The following is a 22,770-nucleotide window of genomic DNA, read 5'->3' on the forward strand; positions in this document are numbered from 1 at the left end:
TATCATAAAGCAAGCTATTTTCTTTAAATAATATACCGAAGGCCCTTTATGTCTCTTCTTTAGGAGCAGTTTTGAGAGTGAATGTGAATGCGTGTGCGCACATGTGTTTGAGTGTGTGTGTATGTGTGTATTCTGCGTGGAAATGCATCAGCACTCTAGTGGCTTCAGTAAGAGGTGTGAGAAGAGTTGAGGGAACGATGGAAAAATGAATTGGGAAAACAGAGCTGGGATCGCTCAATTAGCCACCTCTTGAACCTAGAGATCACGTGTCTAGAATGTTCTTTGCGCAAACCTTAGAAAAAAGTCCCTTTTATCTTGGTAAAATTGTATTGAGAAGACGTTGAAGAGGAAATGAAGAGAGAAAAAGTTCAAGAGAATGTTGCTTAGTGTGACTCAGTGTCATATATATATTGAGCAATACCAAGGGGGTTTGGAAGAGGTACTCAACGCTCCTTGTGACTAAGGCTTGGTAGTTCCATTATTGCATCAGCAGCAACTCTGGAAGTGGTGTTTTCAGTCATTCTGACTTTGAACACGCCTGCTGCCAGGGTGGAGCATCGAAATCCCTGGTTCCATGACATTGTGCAGTTACCCCTGAAAGGATGAACAGGTACTGTCCACTTGTTTCATGGTCAGAAAGGGCCTCCCAGTTGTTAAACTCAAACCACCTTTTCAACATTTCAGTATTTAAGTTGTTCTTTTGGGAGCTTTGGCTAGTCGCCACTTGGAACCACTCTAATGTATACCGTACTTTCTGGGCTTGTTTGTTTTTTCATAATTTTCTTTAGGTTACTACTGTGAACTTAAAATGTTTTGCAGTTGTCTTTTTTTTTTTTTAATTTTTTTTCAATGTTTTTAATTTATTTTTGGGACAGAGAGAGACTGAGCATGAACGGGGGAGGGGCAGAGAGAGAGGGAGACACAGAATCGGAAACAGGCTCCAGGCTCCGAGCCATCAGCCCAGAGCCTGACGCGGGGCTCGAACTCACAGACCGCGAGATCGTGACCTGGCTGAAGTCGGACGCTTAACCGACTGCGCTACCCAGGCGCCCCTGCAGTTGTCTTTTAAAAATACTGTGAAGACAAGTGAGGGGTTCATGTATTCATTTACTCATCCATTCATTCCACAAGTATTTACTGAGCCCTACTGTGTGCCAGGCGCACAATGTTTTATATATATATATATATATATATATATATATATATATATATAATGGCAAAATTGTTAGTATTAGCATTTGTAAATACCGCGGTAAATGTGATCTCAAGGATTCCAGAGGTTTTGTTCTCATTAAATAATTATTTTGGATCTTCACCTTTTCCTCCTCTCAATACATTCCTAACAATCTATGGCCAGTCGTGCTGGTCTCACAGTCATATGGTTATGTGATGGTAGCTCAGGTGGATGAACCAACCTGGTGACTCCTCTGCTTGAGCTGCAAAAACATGGAATTGAAAATAGTAACACGGATGCAAAGCATTCAAAATGGCACACATCCAGGTATTCCAGATTTGATGATCCTGTTACAAGAGTAGCTCATGGCAATGTAGCAACCATGGATGTGTGGCTGAGGGTATTGTACCAGGTTCTGGGCTGTCTGCTGTGTGAGTGTGCCCAACATTCTTGTTTGGGTGACCGGTAGGAGGGCTATTTGAGGGGCAAAGAATCACAGCCATCTTGCATTTCCTCCTTAATTCTCACGGTGGTGAGAAAACCTGGTTGATGTTTGATTGTTCGCCAGGTTTCTCCTTGGGTAGAACGCTAAATATGATCTAAGAGTAATTTAACTCTATGACTCATGTCACTTTATTTTTTTTTTTATTTTTTTTTTTTCAACGTTTTTTATTTATTTTTGGGACAGAGAGAGACAGAGCATGAACGGGGGAGGGGCAGAGAGAGAGGGAGACACAGAATCGGAAACAGGCTCCAGGCTCCGAGCCGTCAGCCCAGAGCCTGACGCGGGGCTCGAACTCACGGACCGCGAGATCGTGACCTGGCTGAAGTCGGACGCTTAACCGACTGCGCCACCCAGGCGCCCCTCATGTCACTTTAGGGGCAACAAATATACTCCTTGCCAGGGTCTGAATGGTTCTCTCTTTCATTATTTGTGTTCTTCTCATTCTCAGTGTTCAGCCAAAAAAACATAGGGGTATTTCAGCAAGAGTATTGGCTTAGAAGTCAGAAAATGCAAGAAGACATTGGTTTGAATTCTGTTTTTAACATTTATGAGTTGTTTCATCTTGGACAGCTTACTTTTCTAAGATATCATTTCTTTATCCCAGATTTCTCCTATAGCCTACTTTAGTAATTGGTCTGGGAATTAAAAGAAATGGTATAGATTGAGCATATATCTTTTATGTGCTTCTCAGTACTCCTATAATAACTATTGCTTATAAAATTCATTTGCCAACTAATCACATACTTACTTGTGTTACTGATTTCTGCCGACGGAAGTTTTTGTGGCTCATATCTTATCTCTCCAGCCAACAAACGCACTGACTTAGCATTTCAGACTCAGCACATGTATCTAGTCTTCCAAGAAGCCTTCCTAGACCTCTTTCCTCATAATACCTTGCATATATCTTTACTATTCCCCTTCCCACGTTGTACTATAGCTATATCATTTATATATATATGTTTTATCTACTGAATGATGAGCTTATTGAAGATGGAACCATGTCTTTTTCTCAGCATCCATCAGAACACTTGGCCCAGAGAAAATGTTATCGACCTGTATTTGGTGAGTGAATATTCACCAGTGGCAGTGAGGGAAAAGTAGGATTGGCTTTGATGAGAGTAGAAGTGATAAAGATTTTGGATGGATTCTTATTCAGACTCTTACCTGTCACATCTCTTCAAAGAATGGGAGATGAGTCATTCACTTGGGGTAAAGGGAAGGAGGAGTTGTTTGGTTTTCATCTCAGCTACATACATGGCAAATTCCAGAAGGTAGCCATAGTTCCTGCTGTAAAACAACAGGTGTGGCATTGCAGGGCAGGGTAGAGAAGTCACTAAAAGAAAAAGAGGTAGACAAGGTTCTTTTTCAGACTTGGATTCTTTTTTTTTTTTTTTTTTTAATTTTATTTTAGAGAGGGAGAGAGAGTGAGTGTGCATGCATGTGAGTTGGGAAGAGGGGCAGAGGGCGAGAGGGAGAGAGAGAATCCCAAGCAGGCTTTATGTTCAATGCAGAGCCTGATGCAGGGGCTCGATCCCACAACTCTGGGTCAAGACCTGAGCCAAAATCAACAGTTGGACGCTCAACTGACTGAGCCACACAGGCTCCTCAGACTTGGATTCTAATCCCAGTTCTACCTCGGGCTCCCTTGGGGCTTGGTAATGAAATTTAAAGTTTGTGTGGCTCAGTTACTTGACATCCTAAAAAAACTGACTGGACTAGATGTTTCATTCTAACTCTGACCGTCATTGAGTCTAAATGAATCACAAAGTGCTCCCTCTTCCTACGTTTACCTTCATAAGAGAAAACATGGCACAACTAGCAGTGTCCTGATTGGGTTCGTGAACCGTTCAGCTTGCACAGAAGCACAGTTCATGGAAAAGCAGAATCTGAAATAATTTTTGGGGTGACTTTTGAATAGAATGATATTTCACTTTCAGTGTGGTGTGAAAGCCTTGGCATAGTGGGCACAGGATCAGATGTTCCTATTGTTCTTTATTGTTTAATCTGTGCCATTTGACGAGACAGCCAAGTAGAGAGAGCTGCCTATGTGTTGAGAAAAGGAAGAATGGAGAAGGTTTAAGGAGTGGAAAAGCTTGTCGTTTTGTTTTCCCATAGGTTCTGGACATAGCTTCATTTCCTAGCTTTTTTTAATTTTATTTTTTTCCTTTCTTTTTCTTTTTTTTTAACGTTTATTTTATGTTTGAGACAGAGAGAGACAGAGCATGAACGGGGGAAGGCCAGAGAGAGAGGGAGACACAGAATCTGAAACAGGCTCCAGGCTCCGAGCTGTCAGCACAGAGCCCGACGCGGGGCTCGAACTCACGGACCGCGAGATCATGACCTGAGCCGAAGTCGGACGCTTAACCGACTGAGCCACCCAGGCGCCCCTTCATTTCCTAGCTTTAAAAATGTCTTTTAGAATGATTACTTTATAGATCAATCGGTAGTCTTTCATTTGTAAGTGAAAAAAACCTTAATTTTAATTAGCTTAAGTCACAAAGGGAATTCATTGTCTCAGGTCACTGAAGAGTCAAGGGGCAGAACCAGCTTTAGGCACAGCTCTAACCAGGGGCTTAGCAACTGTGTTGGAAACCTGTCATCTCTACGCATTAGTTCACCTTCTTTCACATGCTGGAAACGTGGCCTAAGGGAACCCCAGGCTCATAGCAATCCTAGTCAAAAAAGATTTTTTTCAAAAGCTCTACGAGACAGTGGACTGGTCTGGGTCACGTGTTCTCTGATCAGCCCCAACTACATCACATAGAAGGAGGCTCCCATGGCAGGAAGTACTGCCATGGCAGGAGTTACTGGATGATGTGGATCTCAGGCAGGCAAAAACAACAGGCATTCACTACATTTTACTGGCCTAGAGGACTTCTTATGTTTTGGGCTTTTCTCGCTCTTTCTTGTTCTCTGGTTTCTCCTGCTGCTTTTGCACAAATTATATATGTGTTCCTAAACTCCAAAGCTTTTCTCTTCTTTCTGAACTCTGTCGATCCCCCCCTCCCTCCCCCCCCACCCCCCCCCCATGCTCTTATCTCCTCTCGGAAGACAGTCACGTCCTTATCTCTGGCCTCTACCTTTCTTGGAAAAAGCTCACTCATCATTTCCATCTGGTATTTCACAGGCCTTATAACTTAAAATGTCTCAAACCAAACTGGCCACCACCCTCCCAAATGTATTTCTTTTCCTACGTCCCCCAGTCACATCTGTGGCAACAGCCGCTGTCTACTTTCTCAAAGGCCTAACCTCAGAGTTGTTTTTGACTGTTTCCTCTGCATATCATTTCTCCCTTACGGGAACATTCCTAGCTCTTTATCATTCTGTCTCATGAATTTATCACTTTTTCTCAGGTTTTATAAACATTGGTGTGTGATTTATTTCTGCCACAATTATTAGATTTCTTAATGGAGGGTGTTAGGACTTCCCTTTGTGTTATTTCTTTCTTGGTTGTCAAACTTCAACTTCCCCCACCTTCCTCTTCTCCCACCGGTATTATACCCAGACTTCTATGATTCTAGAAATTTTGTTAAATGAAGAAAATAATTTATGCAACATGTAGTACAATTACATGGTTATTATACTTGTAATATAGTACAACAGTAGTTGAAGCTATAAAAACAGATTGTATTCAAGAACTGTTGCAATAGGGGAGAAGGGACCTCAGTGTAGAACTGGGCTCATTTCCAAATACATCATGGACAAGTGGTGATTTATAACCAAGGAGCAAGGTGGGGTCAAGGAATGGAAAATTACTAAGAGGAAACATTAGGGATTTGGGGAGGAGGAGGATCCTACTTAATAGGATCCTTACTGAAGGCAGGCAGGAGTGATCAGATCCCAAGGATTTTAGCAGGATTCTTGCTAAAATGGGACAATGCAGACCCTGTGAGAATGGATGCAAGGCAGAGGCCTCAAAGGATTAGAGGAACCTGACCAAAGTTTAGCCAAGTACAGGGCCTGTGTCATTATCTATGCTGTGTGATTTCAAATCTTGCCTAACTCGTTGGCATTTATTATTAGCAAGTTTTAACTGTACAAAATGTTGGGGAGGAAGTGCCCTAATCATTCAACCCTGTCCCTGTCCCTCCCTGCATCAGCATTTCCACAAAGATGTGTCCTGAAAAATATGCAAAAACAAAACAAAACAAAACAAAGAAACGAACAACCCCCCCACCCGCCAAAAAAAAAAAAAAAAAAAAAAAAACCCACAAAAAACCACACCAACAAAAAGAAACCAAACCCAAAAATTTCTGTCTAGCCAGAATTGGTGAGGAAGAAGGAGTAGGGGAAGTAGAAGAAGAAATGCATGGAACTATTTGGTTAAATGATTCTGGATATAATTTGAGATCTCATTTATGATATGCATCTAAACCCCTTTACCTCTACATCTTCCTTACTTGGGTGCTTCATCTGAATAAGACCCGTTTGAGATCGCCTTCACGTGGCCAAGAGACCAAAGGAGTTAAAAAAAAATTGGAGAAAATGCTTTGAGAAAACAAGTCAACCCATTGAACATTAGGGTGGCAGGTGGTTGGAGTTTGCCTCTGATAGCACAAAGCTCAAAGGGCCGGCGAGCTTCCGGTGCTACCCTTGACAATAGCGGTGTTGTAAAAACAAATAGATGCCAAGGAGGAAAGCTCAGTGCATAACTGTAAAGCAAGATGGCAAAAAAGCTCAGGAAGTTTTATCAAGACGCGTAGGATTCAGGCTCATCATCCTGGATTGTTCTATGAAGAGCCCTGGTGCCTCCCGCTGCTTTCATAATTTATTCATTGTTTGTTTTGGAGGTGAAGGGGTGTGTTTGAGAGGATGTTTGACCTTCCTTAACGGTTCAACCAGTTCTGTTGTCACCTCACTGCTCTGGCATTGGGCTCTCATCCTGTTTATCCCTGCTCTGGGAAACACCGCCCTTTCTTAGACAACTGCTTTCTTTGTTTCAGGTTCAACTTTGTTAAATCAAAGCATTATGGAAATCTAGATTGTAAAGCCAAATAGGCGGTTGTGTAAAGTTATTTGCATCCTACTTGCCGGTAGATAGCTATTTTAAATAAATCAGGCCTGCCATTAATTCAGTTTTGCCACACTGCTAGGGTTCTGCTAGTACTCTGTCCTCGTTCTCATTATAAGGCAAGGCCTAGAGTTGTGGTTTTTTTTTTTTTTATTTAAGTTTTTCTTTAAATTTCCGTCAGTTAACATACAGTGTGATATTAGTTTCAGGTTTAAATTTAGTGATTCAACCCTTCCATGCAACACTCAGTACTCATCACAACAGGTCCACTCCTTAATCCCCATCGCCCATTTCACCCCCCCCCCCCCACACACCCCTCTGGTAACTATCAGTGTGTTGTCTATAGTGAAGAGTGTTTCTTGGTTAGGCAAGGCCTAGAGTTTTGTTATCTCTCCACCTCCTCGTTCTTTCGGGCATTGAGTAGTTGCTACTGTCAAAGTGTGATTATCCGTGACCACCTGCCCCCCCCCCCCCAATTTCTACACAGACACTGCACAGACCAGCAAGACTTGAAGCTGTCTTACACTATTGTAGTCCTTCGGCTATTTTTTTCTAACTGTATGTAGGAGAGTGTCTTTAATGATGCACGGTGGGCAATTAACGCATTTTTGAGGGTAGTGATTTTCAAACTGTTAACTGTCATTTACTGTAAAAAAGTGAATGTGACATTGTGATCCAGTGTATATATACATGGTTTGTATAATGTGTAACTGAAGCAAAAGTGTCACTAAATAATATCTTGTTATGAATGATACACTCCATAGTTTCTATTATAGTTTTTGCCTGCTTACAAAATGCTGACTGTGACCTTGTAAGTGGATTTTCTGACCCACTAATGAGTCACAATTTGAGCCTGAAAAGAACTGCCTAACAGTCATCAAGTTTTAGGAAGTCTAGGATGCTAATTCTGAGAAGACTTTGGAAATTATCTATGGGCGGCTTCCCTTTTCATCCTATTTCATACTTAGAGGAACTTGAAGTCCAAGTAGGTGAAGACTTCTTGTGGGGAAACAGTGCTGTCTTAGCTGCTATTACCCACATTTAGTCCTGGAATCATGCAGTTTAACCACATGAAATCTAATTTTTGAGGCTAGGAATTTTGCTCCTGGGTGGTTTCATGGTAACGAACAAAGTATTCCCACTTTCCTTCCTCCTATGGAGCTATTTTCTCCCTCCATTAGTTTATTACCCCCCTAATCTCTGCCTAAGGGAAGACTGCTAACAGAACGTTGCATTGGTACCCCCTGTTCTAGGGATGGCACACAGCTATCATTGTCATGAAGCCAAACCCATTGTCATGGGTTGAACAAGGAACAGACTTAGGCACATACTTAGGCAGTAAAAAAACAAAACAGAAGTCCAAATGTGCATTTTCTTTAAGGCAATTGCAGTTTCAGTTTTGACAGCTGCATACATCTTGGTATATTTGATGTTTTTTCATCATTTCTTAATACTTAGTAGTGATATCCTCATACTCACATCTTACATTTTTAGTGGCATTATTTCTATTGTGAAGGAAAAGGCTTCATGGTCAAACAATTCACATCAACTTTTGAGTTCTCAAATACCATTCATAGAGTGTTGATCAGTTTGGGCTGCCATAACAGACTACCATAAACTGGATAGCTTGAACAATAGAAGTTAGTTTTCTGGGGCGCTGGGTAGCTCAGTTGGTTAAGTGTCTGACTTCGGCTCAGGTCTGATCTCACTGTTTATGAGTTCAAGCCCCGCGTCAGGCTCTGTGCTGACAGCTCAGAGCCTGGAGCCTGCTTCGGATTCTGTGTCTCTTTCTGTCTCTGACCCTCCCCCACTCGCACTCTGTGTGTCTTTCTTTCTCTCAAAAACAAATAAACATTAAAAAAATTAAAGAAAAAAAGAAGTTAGTTTTCTTACAGTTCTGGAGACGGCAAGTCCAAAACTGAGATGTCAGAAGGGCCTCTGTCTGGTAATGTCTGGATTGCAAATGGCTGCCTTCTGGCTGTCTACTCACATGGTGGAGAGAGGGCAAGCAAGTTCTCTGGTGTCTTTAAGACAACTAATCTAGCTGGACTAAGACACCACGCTCATGACCTCATCTAACCTTAATTATCTCCCAAAGGCCCCAACTATCTTTCTTTCTTTCTTTCTTTCTTTCTTTCTTTCTTTCTTTCTTTCTTTCTTTCTTTCTTTCTTCCTTTCTTTCTTTCTTTCTTTCTTCCTTTTTTCTTTTCTTTTCTTTTCTTTTCTTTTCTTTTCTCTTTCTTTCTTTCTTTCTCTTTCTTTCTTTCTTTCTTTCTTTCTTTTTTCTTCTTTCTTTCTTTCTTTCTTTCTTTCTTTCTTTCTTTCTTTCAAGTTTATTTATTTTTGAGAGACAGAGAGAGACACGTTGTGAGCAGGGAAGGGGCAGAGAGAGAGAGAGAGAGAGAGAGAATCCAAAGCAGGCTCCAGGCTCTGAGCTGTCAGCACAGAGCCCAATGTGGGGCTCAAAAGCCCCAACTTTAAATATTATATTAAGAGTTAGGGCTTCAATATGTGAATTTTGGGAGAACAGAGTCTGGACTATAGTACAAAGCTAAGATCTTAGTTTGAATATTGGCTGAAGCATGTAAAGAACTTTTCTCAATTGTACTTATTAAAGATAGACTCTTCTGTTTGAGTGAATGGATATTTTTCACACTCTATAATTCTTACAACAATTATTAACAATAGTAACACATTTACTTTCTTTTATATTCCTGGTAATGCAAGTATGTGGGCTATAGTTTACAGTTAAAATATGCCCAAGAGTGAAGAGTAAGTAAAATGATACCTTTAAAAAGTTATTTTCATAAAGAATTTTTTTCCTAATGCAGACTTTATTCCTCATCGATAGTTAATTTCTATGCAGCCTAGCACTGTTTTTAAAACTTTATATAGTATAGAACAGCTACCCACTATCAGTGAGAACAATACATATTTTAGCAAACTACCATATGTACTAAAGATATGCTTTAAAACAACTTTTGTGTATTGGAATTATTATTGCTGCCTAGGAGCATGGATGAGTTTCTTAACTAAGAAACTGTAAAGGAGCCAGGTGTTTGTCTACAAGAAATGTTGCAGAGAGCTACCCCAATCGCCTACATGAAATATCCATTCTATCTAAAGAAAAACAGAGAGGGGAGATTGAGAATATAGAATAGTTTTAAAACTTTTCATTTGAAACCTGTTGGTCCACTTTTAATATTTTTAAAGTCCTTGGAAATCCCCAAACTAGTTCTTACCTTTTTGGCTGCTATAGGTAGACAAGAAGAGTTATTTTCCCCCTTGTTTTGCTATCTTTTTCTTGTTTCTAGGTTTAAAGAGTTGTGGGCTGTTTTAAAAATATAGGGCTTCTGTGTAAAGTTTGGGCTGTGTATCTAGATAAAATATCCTGGGTCTCCTTAGAGTATCTTTGCTTGCATGCTTTTACTATGCTAACACATATGTTTACTTTGTTTCTCCTGTTTCAGTGTCTATCAGCTGAAGAGATCTTTTCCCTTCATGGCTTTTCAAATACTACCCAGATAAGCAGCTCCAACTTCTCTGTCATCTGTCCAGCAGTCTTACAACAACTGAACTTTCATCCTTGTGAGGATCGGCCCAAACACAAAACAAAACCAAATATTTCGGAAGGTACGTTGGAAGTTTTTTTTTTTTTTCTTCTCCTGTTTGTTTGAAAAGCCTATAGGCTAGTTTGAAATTAAATCAACATGCTTCTTTCTCTGCTTTATTGCTTTTATTTAATCTACCTAGAAGCTGTTGGCAAAATGCTTATATTCTGAAAGTGTTTAGAATAAGAATAATTAGAACTCATTTAAGCTTCATAAGTTGTGCTCTCCTATTTGTGGAGTCAAAGTTATATTTGGTACCAATTAAAACCTTTATAAGACATTTGTGGAGTCAGAGTTATACTTGGTACCACTTAAAAACTTTGTAAAACTCGGGGCGCCTGGGTGGCTCAGTTGGTTGGGCGGCCGACTTCGGCTCAGGTCACGATCTCGCAGTCCGTGAGTTCGAGCCCCGCATCGGGCTCTGTGCTGACAGCTCAGAGCCTGGAGCCTGTTTCGGATTCTGTGTCTCCCTCTCTCTGACCCTCCCCCGTTCATGCTCTGTCTCTGTCTCAAAAATAAATAAACGTTAAAAAAAAAAAAAAAACTTTGTAAAACTCAATTCTTGATTTTAAACAATAGATGCCTTATACTGTACTTGTTGGATTGTATGTTAACTATTTGGCTCATAACTGATAAGGTGATTTCCCTAACCTTGTGCTTATCTTATTATTTAAGAGCTTATCAATTTATCTGTAATTTTCAGTAAAGGGATAAAGGAATATCCCATTTAGATTAAATATTAAGGTTACGAGTTATGACTGTTTTAATTTTCATTAACAAAAGAAAATGCCAGCGACTCTTCTTTAAGTGCCTGTAATAGTATTGCCATACGTACCACATTTCAAAGGAACAACCCGCTGCAAAGAAATTCTAAAATCCGAGAAAACAAGTGCATGCTTACTGTATAGTTCACCTACTTAACCATGTAGAAGAATTCTTTTCCAAATAAAATAAACTATTTCTTCCACGGGTCTGTTTTCCAGCTATGTGCAATTTCTTGGTACCCTCAAATCCTTAACCTGACCCACATGGATATTTTAATTCTCATTTTTTTTTTTAACATTGTTCATTCAATAAATGTTTTTATTTTAATTTTTTTAATGTTTATTTATTTTTGAGAGACAGAGGGTGCAAGTGGGGTAGGGGCAGAGAGAGAGAGGGAGACACAGAATCCAAAGCAGGCTCCAGGCTCCGAGCTGTCAGCACAAAGCCCGATATGGGGCCCAAACCCACAAACCGTGAGATCATGGCCTGAGCCGAAGTCGGACACTTAACTGACTGAGCCACCCAGGTGCCCCAATAAATGTTTTTTGAATGACATGCCAAATGCTGTTCTGGGCATTGAGGATTCAGTAGCAAAGAAGAAAAATTTCCTGCCCTTTCAGGGCTTACAGTATAATGGAGAAGAGAAATAATAAACATTTATACAAACAAGCAAGTAATGTAATTTCAGAGTGCTAAATGCCATGAAGAAATTAAGTAGTAGGTAAGGGATAGAAGGAGATAGTGAGTGAGTGTGATTTTCAATACATCAGAGAAGGCCTTTCTGATGAGATTACATTTGAGCAGGGTCCTGACTGAAGGTAAGGAGAGGACCACGGCAAGATGTTCTCTGGGAAAAGAACATTCTTGGTCAAGGGAACAGTCACCATAAGCTTGACAATGAGCTTGGCGTATATAAGGAACTGCAAGAAAGCCTGTGTGTCTGGAGCATAGGAAGCAAGAGGGAGACTGGAAGGAAATGATGCCCTGGGCCGTGTAGAATGCAGTAAATTGACTGGGTTTTGCTCTGAATGTGGTATGAAGACACTGTAGGGTTATAAATGGGGGAGTGACATGATTTTGTTTGAATTTGTACAAGATTATTCTACCTGCGGTTTGAAGAATAAATTGTAATGTAGTATGAGTGGATGCAAGGGAATTAGTCAGGAGGCAGTTTCCCAGGGTTGGTGCTAAGGATGAAGGGGACTTGGGCTGAGATGGGAGAGGTAGAAGGGAACAGTGATCAGATCCACGATGGATTTTGGAAACTGTGCTAAAATGGATTTGCTTCTGTATTAGATGTGGGGGTTGGGAAAGATGAGTCAAGATTTGAACCACAGAAGCTGGAGAGATGTTTGTGCCATTTCCTAGTTTCTTATGGAGGAAGCAAGTGGTGAGGATTGGGTATAATTTTTCACATGATCAGTGTGAGACACTGATGTAGACCACCAAGGAAAGTTGTACAGTAGTCAGTGACATGCACACATTTGGTGTTCAGACAACAGGTCAAGGCCAGAAATTTGCCACCTTAGAGGTGGCATTTGAAGCCACTGGTCTGAGAGAGCACATCTAACTTGAGTATAAAAGAATATAAAGAGAGAGAAGATAGAGAAGAAAAGGGACACCTCAACAAAGGAAGTTCTGATTCTACTGATTTATTCCTTTGTGAATATGTATGTACTTTGATCTCTCTCTATCTTAGTAACAAGAGTGGTAACAATGGCAAAAATAATGATTAATAGTCGACTGTTATGCAGTATTTACTATGTGGGTGAGTACTGTTCCAAATACTTGACCTATGTTAACTCATTTAATCTTCATTCAACTATATGATGTGGGAACTACTGCTCCCATTTTACAGCCAAGGAAACGTATGTATGGAGAGTATAAAGTCATTTGCTCAAGAGTACACAACTTGCACGTGATAGAGCCTTTTTCAAACCCAGCTGTCTCAGCTTCATGATCCATGTTCTCTTTTATATTCTGTATTTACATTCATGTAAAGACCCCAAATATACTTTATCAATATAATTAGCAATTTTGTGAATAACAATAATTTCACAGCGAATTGTTTAAGCAAATATTTTTTCTAGATTATATACTAAATAGGAATATGTTTGTATTTCTACAAGTTTGTCTAATATAATTTGCATTTTGTATTCAAAAGCAAATTCAGGAATGCTTTATATATTAACTTTTAATAATAGCGTAACATAATAAAAACATAGATTCTGAAGCCAGTCCACCTGGACTCAAATCCCAGCTCTGTAACTTTCCAGCTATTTTGGGCACATGACTATGCCTTTCTGCCTCAGTTTTCTTATCTAAAACAGTACCTTTCTTATAGTGTTGCTATAAAGACTAAATAATATTTGTAAAGCATGTAGAATATAATATAGCATTTGCTTAGGCACTATATATATATTATATATATATTATATATATATATATAATATATATATATATATATATGTCTGTTAAATAAAATATATCCACCATGTACATAATTCTGGGTATAGGAGATGAAACTTCAGAAAAAGCAAGTCCTCTACTCTGCATGTTAGTGACTGCATTCAAAAGTGTTTTTAACCCTAATTCCCAAGTTTCCTCTATCCCAGGAACCAGGAGGTAGGAACAGGGAATTGGGAAGCAGGAAGTGAGGGGATTCCAGGGTCAACACTACAAAGTCATAAAATGGAAAATCAATAGTTCTAAGTTACAAGATTAGGCAGGCATCAAATATTTGGACAGAGGCCCAAGAAAGACAGAACTGGCTCTTAGGGGATACATAATCTTAGGAATTGAAATGGGGCTGGAGTGGGTGGGATGGAGTGGGAGAAGATAGAGAAAAATTTCTGGAGAATTAGGGTAACTGGTAGAGTACTCTAAGATGTTTAATTTGACACTATATTGCCTTTATTTGGTGCACTGTCTTGTTTTATTTTAGTGCAACTGTGTGTGCTTCTGTGTTGAGCAATTTATTTAATACCTCTGTGCCTCAGACATCTCATCTATAAAATGGAAATAATTATACTACCTTCCTTCTAGAATTGTTGAGGGTATCAAATGAGTTAATATATGCAAGTGCCTAGAACAGTGCCTGGCACAGAGAAGGAAGTCTGTATTCATTCCTCGTATAAATTTGTTCATAAGTTCACTCCATTCCGTGCTCCTTGTGTAAGCCTATTCTTTTAAGTAATGAAATGCACTTGATTCTTGATGTAACTGTTTACCTAATGTAGAGTCAATTCTGAGCTCATTCAAAAAATGAAAAAACCAAAATAAAACTAATCCAAAGGAGTCGTGATATAAGGATTTTATACACATGTTTACACTGATATTTCAGTAGGCAGATAAAATATTCTCATTTATCAGAGACCTCATATTTTGTGATTTTGAAATTGCCTTTCAGGTGCTTTTCTAAGCTCTTATTAATGAATACCATAAACTGATAGTAAATCAAATTCTTGAGATAGATTAATTGTTTTAACAATAATTTAATGATCCAAAATTGTGCATTTTTTTTGATGGGGCCACAGGATGCTGTTTAATGCAAATAATAAGTAAGAACAATAGAATTTTACTTGCACATCCCTGGAGATCACATTGTCCAATTCTGTAGTAGAATTGGTAAGATAAGTTAAGCTCCAGAGATGTTGAATGGCTTCCTCCAGGTAGGATATCTGAGGAAGGATGAGAGCACAGGGCTCCTCACTCCTAGTTCTTTATATAACAATGAGCTAAATGAACTGAAATTTATATGGTGGTCTACTAACTAATTTATCATTTTTAAATTATAAGGGCATGTACTGGAGGCTTACTATATATACTAGGGACAACATTAACTGGCTTATTTTATTTTTGTAAAAATTCTATGAAATAGGAGAATTAAATGAGTTAGAGTAGATGCAATTTTTAGAAGAATCTTAACAAATAGTGGTCTTTCAATAAATGTTAGCTATTGTTACTAATTTTCCTTGGAAATTTATCAAAATCTTTCAGAGTTCGCTAAGAAGAGAGAGAAAGGATCCTCTTTGAATCAGATCATTAGAAGGGGTCCTTTGTATATACGGAGAGGTCCAAGTAGTTTTCTTATAGTAATTTATTCTTTGGTGCCCCAGTTGAGTGGATGAATGGAATTTTTTTCTTCAGTAATGTCCTGACAATACAAGAAGAGGAAGTTATGTAGTATGCTTAGAAGATGATGATTCATACTCCCCAACTTCCCCAAGTAATTCTGATAAATATATACAATAGTAACTAAGGTTGGAAAGATTAAATAGGCATTTTTTTTTTTTTTTGGCAAGAGTTCTGGGCTGTATGTGAATGAATGTCATGAAATATGTATGTCATGAAATATGCCACTAGTTCATTCATTAAAGAATGTGTGCTATTTTCTGGGCAATACTTTAGGCACTAAGGATGAAAAAACATAGCTTATCTCCTTGAAAATGTCTTAATTTGTGGGGCGCCTGGGTGGCGCAGTCGGTTAAGCGTCCGACTTCAGCCAGGTCACGATCTCGCGGTCCGTGAGTTCGAGCCCCGCGTCAGGCTCTGGGCCGATGGCTCGGAGCCTGGAGCCTGTTTCCGATTCTGCGTCTCCCTCTCTCTCTGCCCCTCCCCCGTTCATGCTCTGTCTCTCTCTGTCCCAAAAATAAAAAAAAATAAAAAAAAAAAACAAAAAACGTTGAAAATGTCTTAATTTGTATCGTGTAGACAAATATAAAAGTGATAAAACTACTTTAGCACACAAGATATGGTATATAGCCCAATTATCTTTAATCAAAGAGCCATGGGAACAGCTGCCTGGAGGAGCTAGGAAAGTTTAATAGAAGAGGTTTTGGAGTTGGCTTAGAGAAACTTGTGTGAGTTTCTTAGGCCATGAAAGATAGAAGGATGTTTTCAGGTAAACAACCACAAGTAAAGGTAATGCCTTACTTGGAAAGCATTGTGTTAGCATAAAGGCCGTGTTGAGAAGCATGTAAATAACACTGGAGAAGTTGTGGGGGAGTCAGTTTATGAACAGCAGTTTTGAATAGGGGCATGAGATGACCAGTTGTGTTTTAGGATGTAAGTCTGGAGGCCATGTCAAGTAGGGGGAGGAAGACCAGACAGAAGACTCATAATGCATCAGAAGAGGAAGTAAGAGAGGCTGAGGGCCTCAACTCAAGGCACTGGCAATGAGGATGGAGAAGCTGGAGTGAGAGAGGCCTCAAGAAAAATTGATAGAGTTTGGTCGCCAATCATCTATGAAATGGACTGGTTGGGGTGAGAAATTGAAATTGATGCTAACATTTGTGCTATCTATGGAAATCACAGATTTCTCAGGGGAAGGTGATATGTTTAGTATGTGTATGTGGTTTTTGCCTTAGTTTGGTACTCAAAAACTGTGCATTTTTATTTTAGTTTCAGCATGTGTCTTTCCTGTTTACCCAATGAGATTATAAATGTTTGTTGAATGAATGCATGCATACAGGCTTGTGAAGGGTAGAAGGCTATTTGTATTAAGGGGAACCACACATCAATATACCACGGCGGGAGATATGGGACGGAAGGCTTTCTCCACGTGGAAAGTCTAAGGAGAGTAGGTAGCTTGTGTTAGGTGATAAAGTAGTAAATGGGAATGAGGTGGGCCTTTGTAGTTCCGATGAGATGACTTTGCAGGGCCTGGTCAGGGGTCTGGAACCGATAGGAAAGCATCTGGAGAAGATAAAGTCATGGTCAGTGCTGTGATGAGTCTTGTGGTAACAGTAACATTTATTTTCTGTTCATTTCATTTGGTATGCCGAACAAACTAACTTGTATTGCTTTGTGTGTGTCTGTGCCTACACCATTTCCCAGTTCCACAAGCAGAAGATCCATGTTCCTCGTTGGCAGGAACCATGGTTTGGTCTGTATCCTAGGCTCCATAAACATTTGCAAAGATTGTTTGTAGGTAGAATCGCTTGAACTAGAATAATGGTGAGCAATCTTGTATTTATGAAGCACAATGTAAAATTTTTACAGTTTTGTTCAGTTCCTTGGTCTTTTAAAAATTAGAATACCTTCACAGGAGTAAGGAAGCATATTGCTAAAATATGTTGGTCCTGGAGCCAGACTCCCTGGGCTCAAAATTCGGCTTGCCATCTGCATGACTCAGGCAGCTCATTTGAACTCCATATGGTTTGGTTTCCTCAACTGTTTGAAGGAGGTAATAGGAGTACTTACCTCACAGGGTTTTGTGAGGATTAAATTAATTAATACATGTCAGTTTCTTGGCTTAGTACCTGGCAATGGTGAACACTCATAAGCATTAGGTGTTACTATGGTACTCTACTGAGGGTGTCGGTGAGAAAAGGGGGTCTAACATTTAAAAATGCTTTCTGGGGATTTTGAAGAAGTGGCAATGCAGAGGCAGCTTTCTAACCTTTCATGTCCTTTGTGCACAGCGTGTGAGGCATAGGCAAAGCCACGTGTCGCACAGTTCCAGGGGCCCATTTGTATGTCAGCCTGCACTGCCATCCGTGACTGTCTTGGGGTCACACAGCGCTCTTCACCTGCACTCTGAGTGTGTCCTGAAACCAACCCCTCTAGGATAATCCGGAAGAAATTGAGGTCACATATGCCATTAGCTGATCACATTCGTTCATTTCATCGTAAGCAACATTTATTAAGCACCTATTGGGTACCAGGCCTTAGAGATAGAGGTCAAAGACGCATCATCTCCTTCTGTCACCAGAGTCTTCACTTTACAAGATATTTTCACCTTACTCTGAGGTTGGCAGGGCCAGTTGTGCAATGCAGCTTCTCTCTGGCTCCCATGTGCTGCCCTCCTGAGTGCTCACTGCACTTGGCTGAGTCCGGGTCCTGGAGGCCCCAGCTGGAGGGCCCAGGTGCTGTCTTTCCAAGGAGGTGCTCTCCACAGGCACCTGCAGACAAGTGATTATGACAAGCTCAGTGTCAGCAACTATGGTTACTTTGAAGCTAACCCGTACCCACCCGTTTCCACCCCTACCCTCCACCTTGAACCTTGAACCTTTTCCCTGAAAGTCACACTGCCTCTGTATTCCTCTGAAAGACTCTATTTTATTTTATTTTATTTTATTTTATTTTATTTTATTTTATTTTTTTAAAGATTCAATAGTTTTATTTATTTATTTATTTATTGAGAGAGAGAGGGTGCAAGTGAGTGAGGGGCAGAGAGAGAGAGAGAGAGGGAGGGAGGGAGAATCCCATGAGGGGCAGAGAGAGAAAAGGAGAGGAGAGAGAGAGAGAGAGAGAGAGAGAGAGAGAGAGAGAGAGAGAGAGGCAGGGCTCACCTATGGGGTACTCACCCAATGCGGGGCTCGTGCTCACCTAAAGCAGGGCTTGAACTCAGGAACTGTGAGATCATGATGACCTGAGCTGAAGTCAGATGCTTAACTGACTGAGCCACCCAGGTGCTCTGAAAGGGTGAATTTTAAACCAGGCTTCAAGCTACAGATGAAAGTAGGTGACTTGGAGCCTGTGGGCCTCACATGGTTTGTCATTATTCTAGATGTTGTCCTTGTCCAGATCCCCCCCGCCCACTCCCCCCCCCGCCCCCCCCCAAGGTATAACGTTCTTTGAGCCCATAAGGATGCTTTAGGGCTGATGAAGGCTTAAGCACTGTAACTGTGAATATTTATTATTCTATAGTAATGTTGACAGCTTTCTGTATAATTTTCATTGAGAAGATCTTGTTTTAAAGAAGATATCTGATTCGAGCTTTTGAAGAAACAAGTTGTTTCAAACTTAATGTACAGTAAGACTTCATTTTTGGCCCCTTTGCTTTGATTAATTGCTACTCTTTTCCTCTCATCTACAGTTTGGGGATATGGATTCCTGTCAGTGACCATTATTAATCTGGCATCTCTCCTCGGATTGGTTTTGACTCCATTGATAAAGAAATCTTATTTCCCTAAGATTTTGACATTTTTTGTGGGTCTGGCTATTGGGACTCTATTTTCAAATGCCATTTTCCAGCTTATTCCAGAGGTAAGGATGTTGGCTCTTTGTGAGTAATTGTTTCTTCTAAATGTTTCAGCACTTTGTACATTTTAAGGCTCCATAATTCTCACAGCATTTTATGGTCTGGTTGATAGTGTTGGATGAGACAAAGCTGAATCACAGCAGAAGAAAAAGCTTGTCTCAAGCTACAGGAGATGTCAGTGTTGGAGATAAAATTAATATTCTAGGAGGCTAGCCACCAGGACGTGCCCAGACAGCATTGGGACACCTCTGAGGGCCTTAAAACTTTTTTTGTCTTGCATTTGGCAGCTTTAATTTTTCCACATACTTTTATTATTTATTGATTTTTCTAAAGAGCATGCAATGTCAAACTTACTGAAGATATACCACAAAATGTCCTTATATATTTACAATAGCTTTTACTTAAGTTTGTGTTTCTTGTCTGTTAGGAACACCTCGATTCTTTATAGTTTGAAACTCCAGCTCTTGCCATGGGTCCTTTAGACAGTGGATTATTTCATTCTCGTGTGTGTGTATGTGTGTGTGTGTGTGTGTGGTGTGTGTGAAAATCTTTCTTGGGCTCAGCCCTTGAGTTCTTTATCTCTTTAGGACCTACCAGGACCCTCTAGGTTTAAGAAGGCCTCTCTTGGGAAAACAGTAATCCAAGTGGATTTGCCATGTTTGCTTTAAAAATTTGAGTCTGGATATGATGGACAAATACATTACTTTTAAGAGAAAATGGATTATCAATGTCTCACTTTTTTATTACTCAGATCTAATATTATCTATAAAGATGAGAATCAGTGCTTCTTCTTTACTACTAAAAATTCCTCTCTCAAGGCAAATATTTCTGAACGATATAGCCAAGAGACTAGAAGATATTCTGGGTCTTTAATTAACAAAACTTTGGTTATAAGACCACTGTGTGATCTCTTACAGTTTGGTTACTTAAATTTCAGAGTTTTTGTTTTGTAATTTTTGTGGGTATTTCCCAATATTACCTCATCTGAAGATGGACTTAGAACTTTGGTAAAAATTGTATACTGAAAAATTTTGGTATTATTTTCTAAAAATCAAGTTAAAGTACTTAGTTTTACCTGAACTTTTTTCTCTTTTAGGCTTTTGGATTCAATCCCAAAAGTGACAACTATGTTGAGAAGGCGGTTGCTGTGTTTGGTGGCTTTTACATACTTTTCTTTTTTGAAAGAGTGCTTAAGATGTTATTAAAGGCGTATGGTCAGGTAAATGGACTTTATTTAAAATATATGATGTTTGACCCCCTACATCTACTTATTAGCTTTATAGGCATATAAAGGCAGGAATTTTATCCTTATAATTCTATGAACTACTCAGTTATTAGGCTGGTGAATGTGAGGAGAAAGAAAAGAGTCCATATATTAATAAGGGTAAGAGAAACACTTGATTCATACTGTGGAATTTGGAATGAGTACCAACAATTAAATGTCAAAAAATGTGCACAATTTGTACTCATTCATGTTCATCAAAATAAGGAGGCATATGTACCCTAACGTGAACAAACAGAAAAAACAAAATCTAATAAATGAAGATACGTTTATAAATCTAAAAAGATTACATATTGAATAGTCATACAGATTTTCTCTTACAAATAAAAAGCACTAGACTCCCTGCTTTCTTGGATGTGTGAGGTACCATGTTTCCTTCTTATAACTTCTTCTTCCTTTAAACATTGTTTCATGTAGAATGATCATACCCACTTTTCAAATGATGATTTTGGTCCTTCTCGTGAGAAAACTCATCAACCTAAAACGTTACCTGCAATCAATGGTGTCACATGTTATGCAAATCCAGCTGTCACAGAACCTAACGGACACATCCATTTTGATAATGTCAGTGTGGTATCTCTCCAGGTATGGCATTTTCACTTTACTATATTACATCCTTTATACAATGTGAAGACTTCTGTGAATGCAGCCAAGTCAATATTTATACACTGAAGTGCGTCTCACTTATTCTTGTATATGTGGAAGTAAGTGGAATGTGAGTCTGTATTCTTTTTCCAATTTTCCTCCCTATATTTACTCTAAAAAAGTGAGTTAAGCAAGAAATTGTGGGTTACTGGATCTGAGACTTCACTGTTCCCTAAGATCATTTAACTGTATGTATGAGTAACTTAGATTTAGTGCTATGTAGCAAACTTAATGAGAGCATTTCTCTTATTTTGCAATTCTTTCAAGATCCAAAACCAAAGAATCCCTTTGAGTAATTTTGAAACTGCAAGAAACAAAATTTGTAAGCTATTAAAGTCATGTTCATTAATTAATTGATTTAGGATTTGTATCTCCATCTTCTAAATAATGTTAATAGGAATCATTTCTTGAGTGAGTATTATGTGCCAGGTAATATGGTAGGCACTTAATTGTTTTGTCTCATTTACTTTTTATAGCAATTATTCAAAGTAGGGTTTATTTTCTACATATTAGAACTGTTTCAGTTTCAAATGATGGGAATCAAACACAAATTATGCATGCAGAAAGGAGAGTTTATTGGAAAGACAGTGGGCTGTCTAATGGAACAGCCAGGCTATAGGAAGAGTGAGAACCTAGGAACCATTAGGACTGTTAGAACTCCTTTGCCCTCTCCTCCTTCCTGTATCTTAGAGCCATTCTTTCACTGTGTGGTGACTCCTTCCATAGGTGGGAAACACAGCCACCAGCAACTCCTGAGATTTATGTCTTACAATTTCAGCCACTAGAAGGAAATTTAACCTGACTCTTTCAGTTCTAAATACAAAATTCCTGGCAAGTGTCTCCTTGGTCCGGCTTGCATTAGATGTCCACTTCTAGACTAATAGAGAGAGTTGGGCCCCTTGTTTGACTGCCAGGGCGTATGGATGGAGTAGAGGAGTGTTTAGGAAAAAGGGGTGCTCGGGTAACAGTGTCATTTGTGTTCATAATAATTCTCATTTGACAGATGAAGAAAATGGGACTTTAGATATTGAATAACTTCTGCAGGGTCACTCAGCTAGTAAATAGTAGATCCAGAAGCTACAAGGTTAAACATAATATAGAAAAGAAACATTGAATCAAGGAAAGTCTGCTAGGAAAAAACAATTAAGTAGAAAAAAAGATATCTGGAAGAGGTTGTTATGGCAAATGACCTGAGTTTCCTTCTGGAAAGAAAACATGATGATCCATCATATACTTTGCCCCACCTGATTAAGGAAAATCTCAAGTGTGTTTGAAGAGGCAGTTTTGTGTTAGCACTAAACTAAGAGAGGAAATTATTTCATGCAATGTAATGAATGATGTTTTCAGCCAAGATTTTGCAAAGAATATGAAATGTTCAAGTAGATAGTTTCTCACAATAATTATAGCTAACATTTATTAATGCTCAGGGACTCTGCCTAGAATTTTAAGTGAATGGCCTCCTTGGACCCTCATCATAGTCTAGGAGATAGGAAGTGTCATAATTCAGAGATTGTAGCTTAGAAAGGTTAACCACCCCAAGGACACACAGCTCCTGCGTGGCAAAGCCTGGATCAGGATTGAGGCCATCTGATGATGAAGCCTGCACTCTTGCTGGATTGCCTTCCTCAGGTCACAAATTCTCTACTAGAATCAAGATGATGACATTAACTCTTGACTTGATAAATATTAATTTTCTTAGAGGAAGAAGATAATTTGACCCTAGGCTGTTGCTTTCTGAGGGCAAATAAATTGAACTGATCAAAAGTTTGATTTTAGTTTTAAAGTTTTTG

General features: G+C 39.3%; 1 protein-coding gene across 2 annotated transcripts in view; it reads left to right on the top strand.

Annotated features, from left to right (window-relative positions):
• Positions 1–22,770, top strand: part of SLC39A8 (solute carrier family 39 member 8) — an 81,688-nt gene that overhangs the window by 18,271 nt on the left and 40,647 nt on the right. For both annotated transcript variants that reach the window (XM_058721798.1, XM_058721797.1), the window contains exons 3-6: positions 10,161–10,323; positions 18,889–19,058; positions 20,150–20,272; positions 20,753–20,920. In XM_058721798.1, the coding sequence (XP_058577781.1) occupies positions 10,161–10,323; positions 18,889–19,058; positions 20,150–20,272; positions 20,753–20,920 (624 nt within the window). The remainder of the gene's footprint in view (positions 1–10,160; positions 10,324–18,888; positions 19,059–20,149; positions 20,273–20,752; positions 20,921–22,770) is intronic.

The sequence above is a fragment of the Neofelis nebulosa genome, chromosome 3 (genome assembly GCF_028018385.1).
Source record: "Neofelis nebulosa isolate mNeoNeb1 chromosome 3, mNeoNeb1.pri, whole genome shotgun sequence".
NCBI lineage: Eukaryota > Metazoa > Chordata > Mammalia > Carnivora > Felidae > Neofelis > Neofelis nebulosa.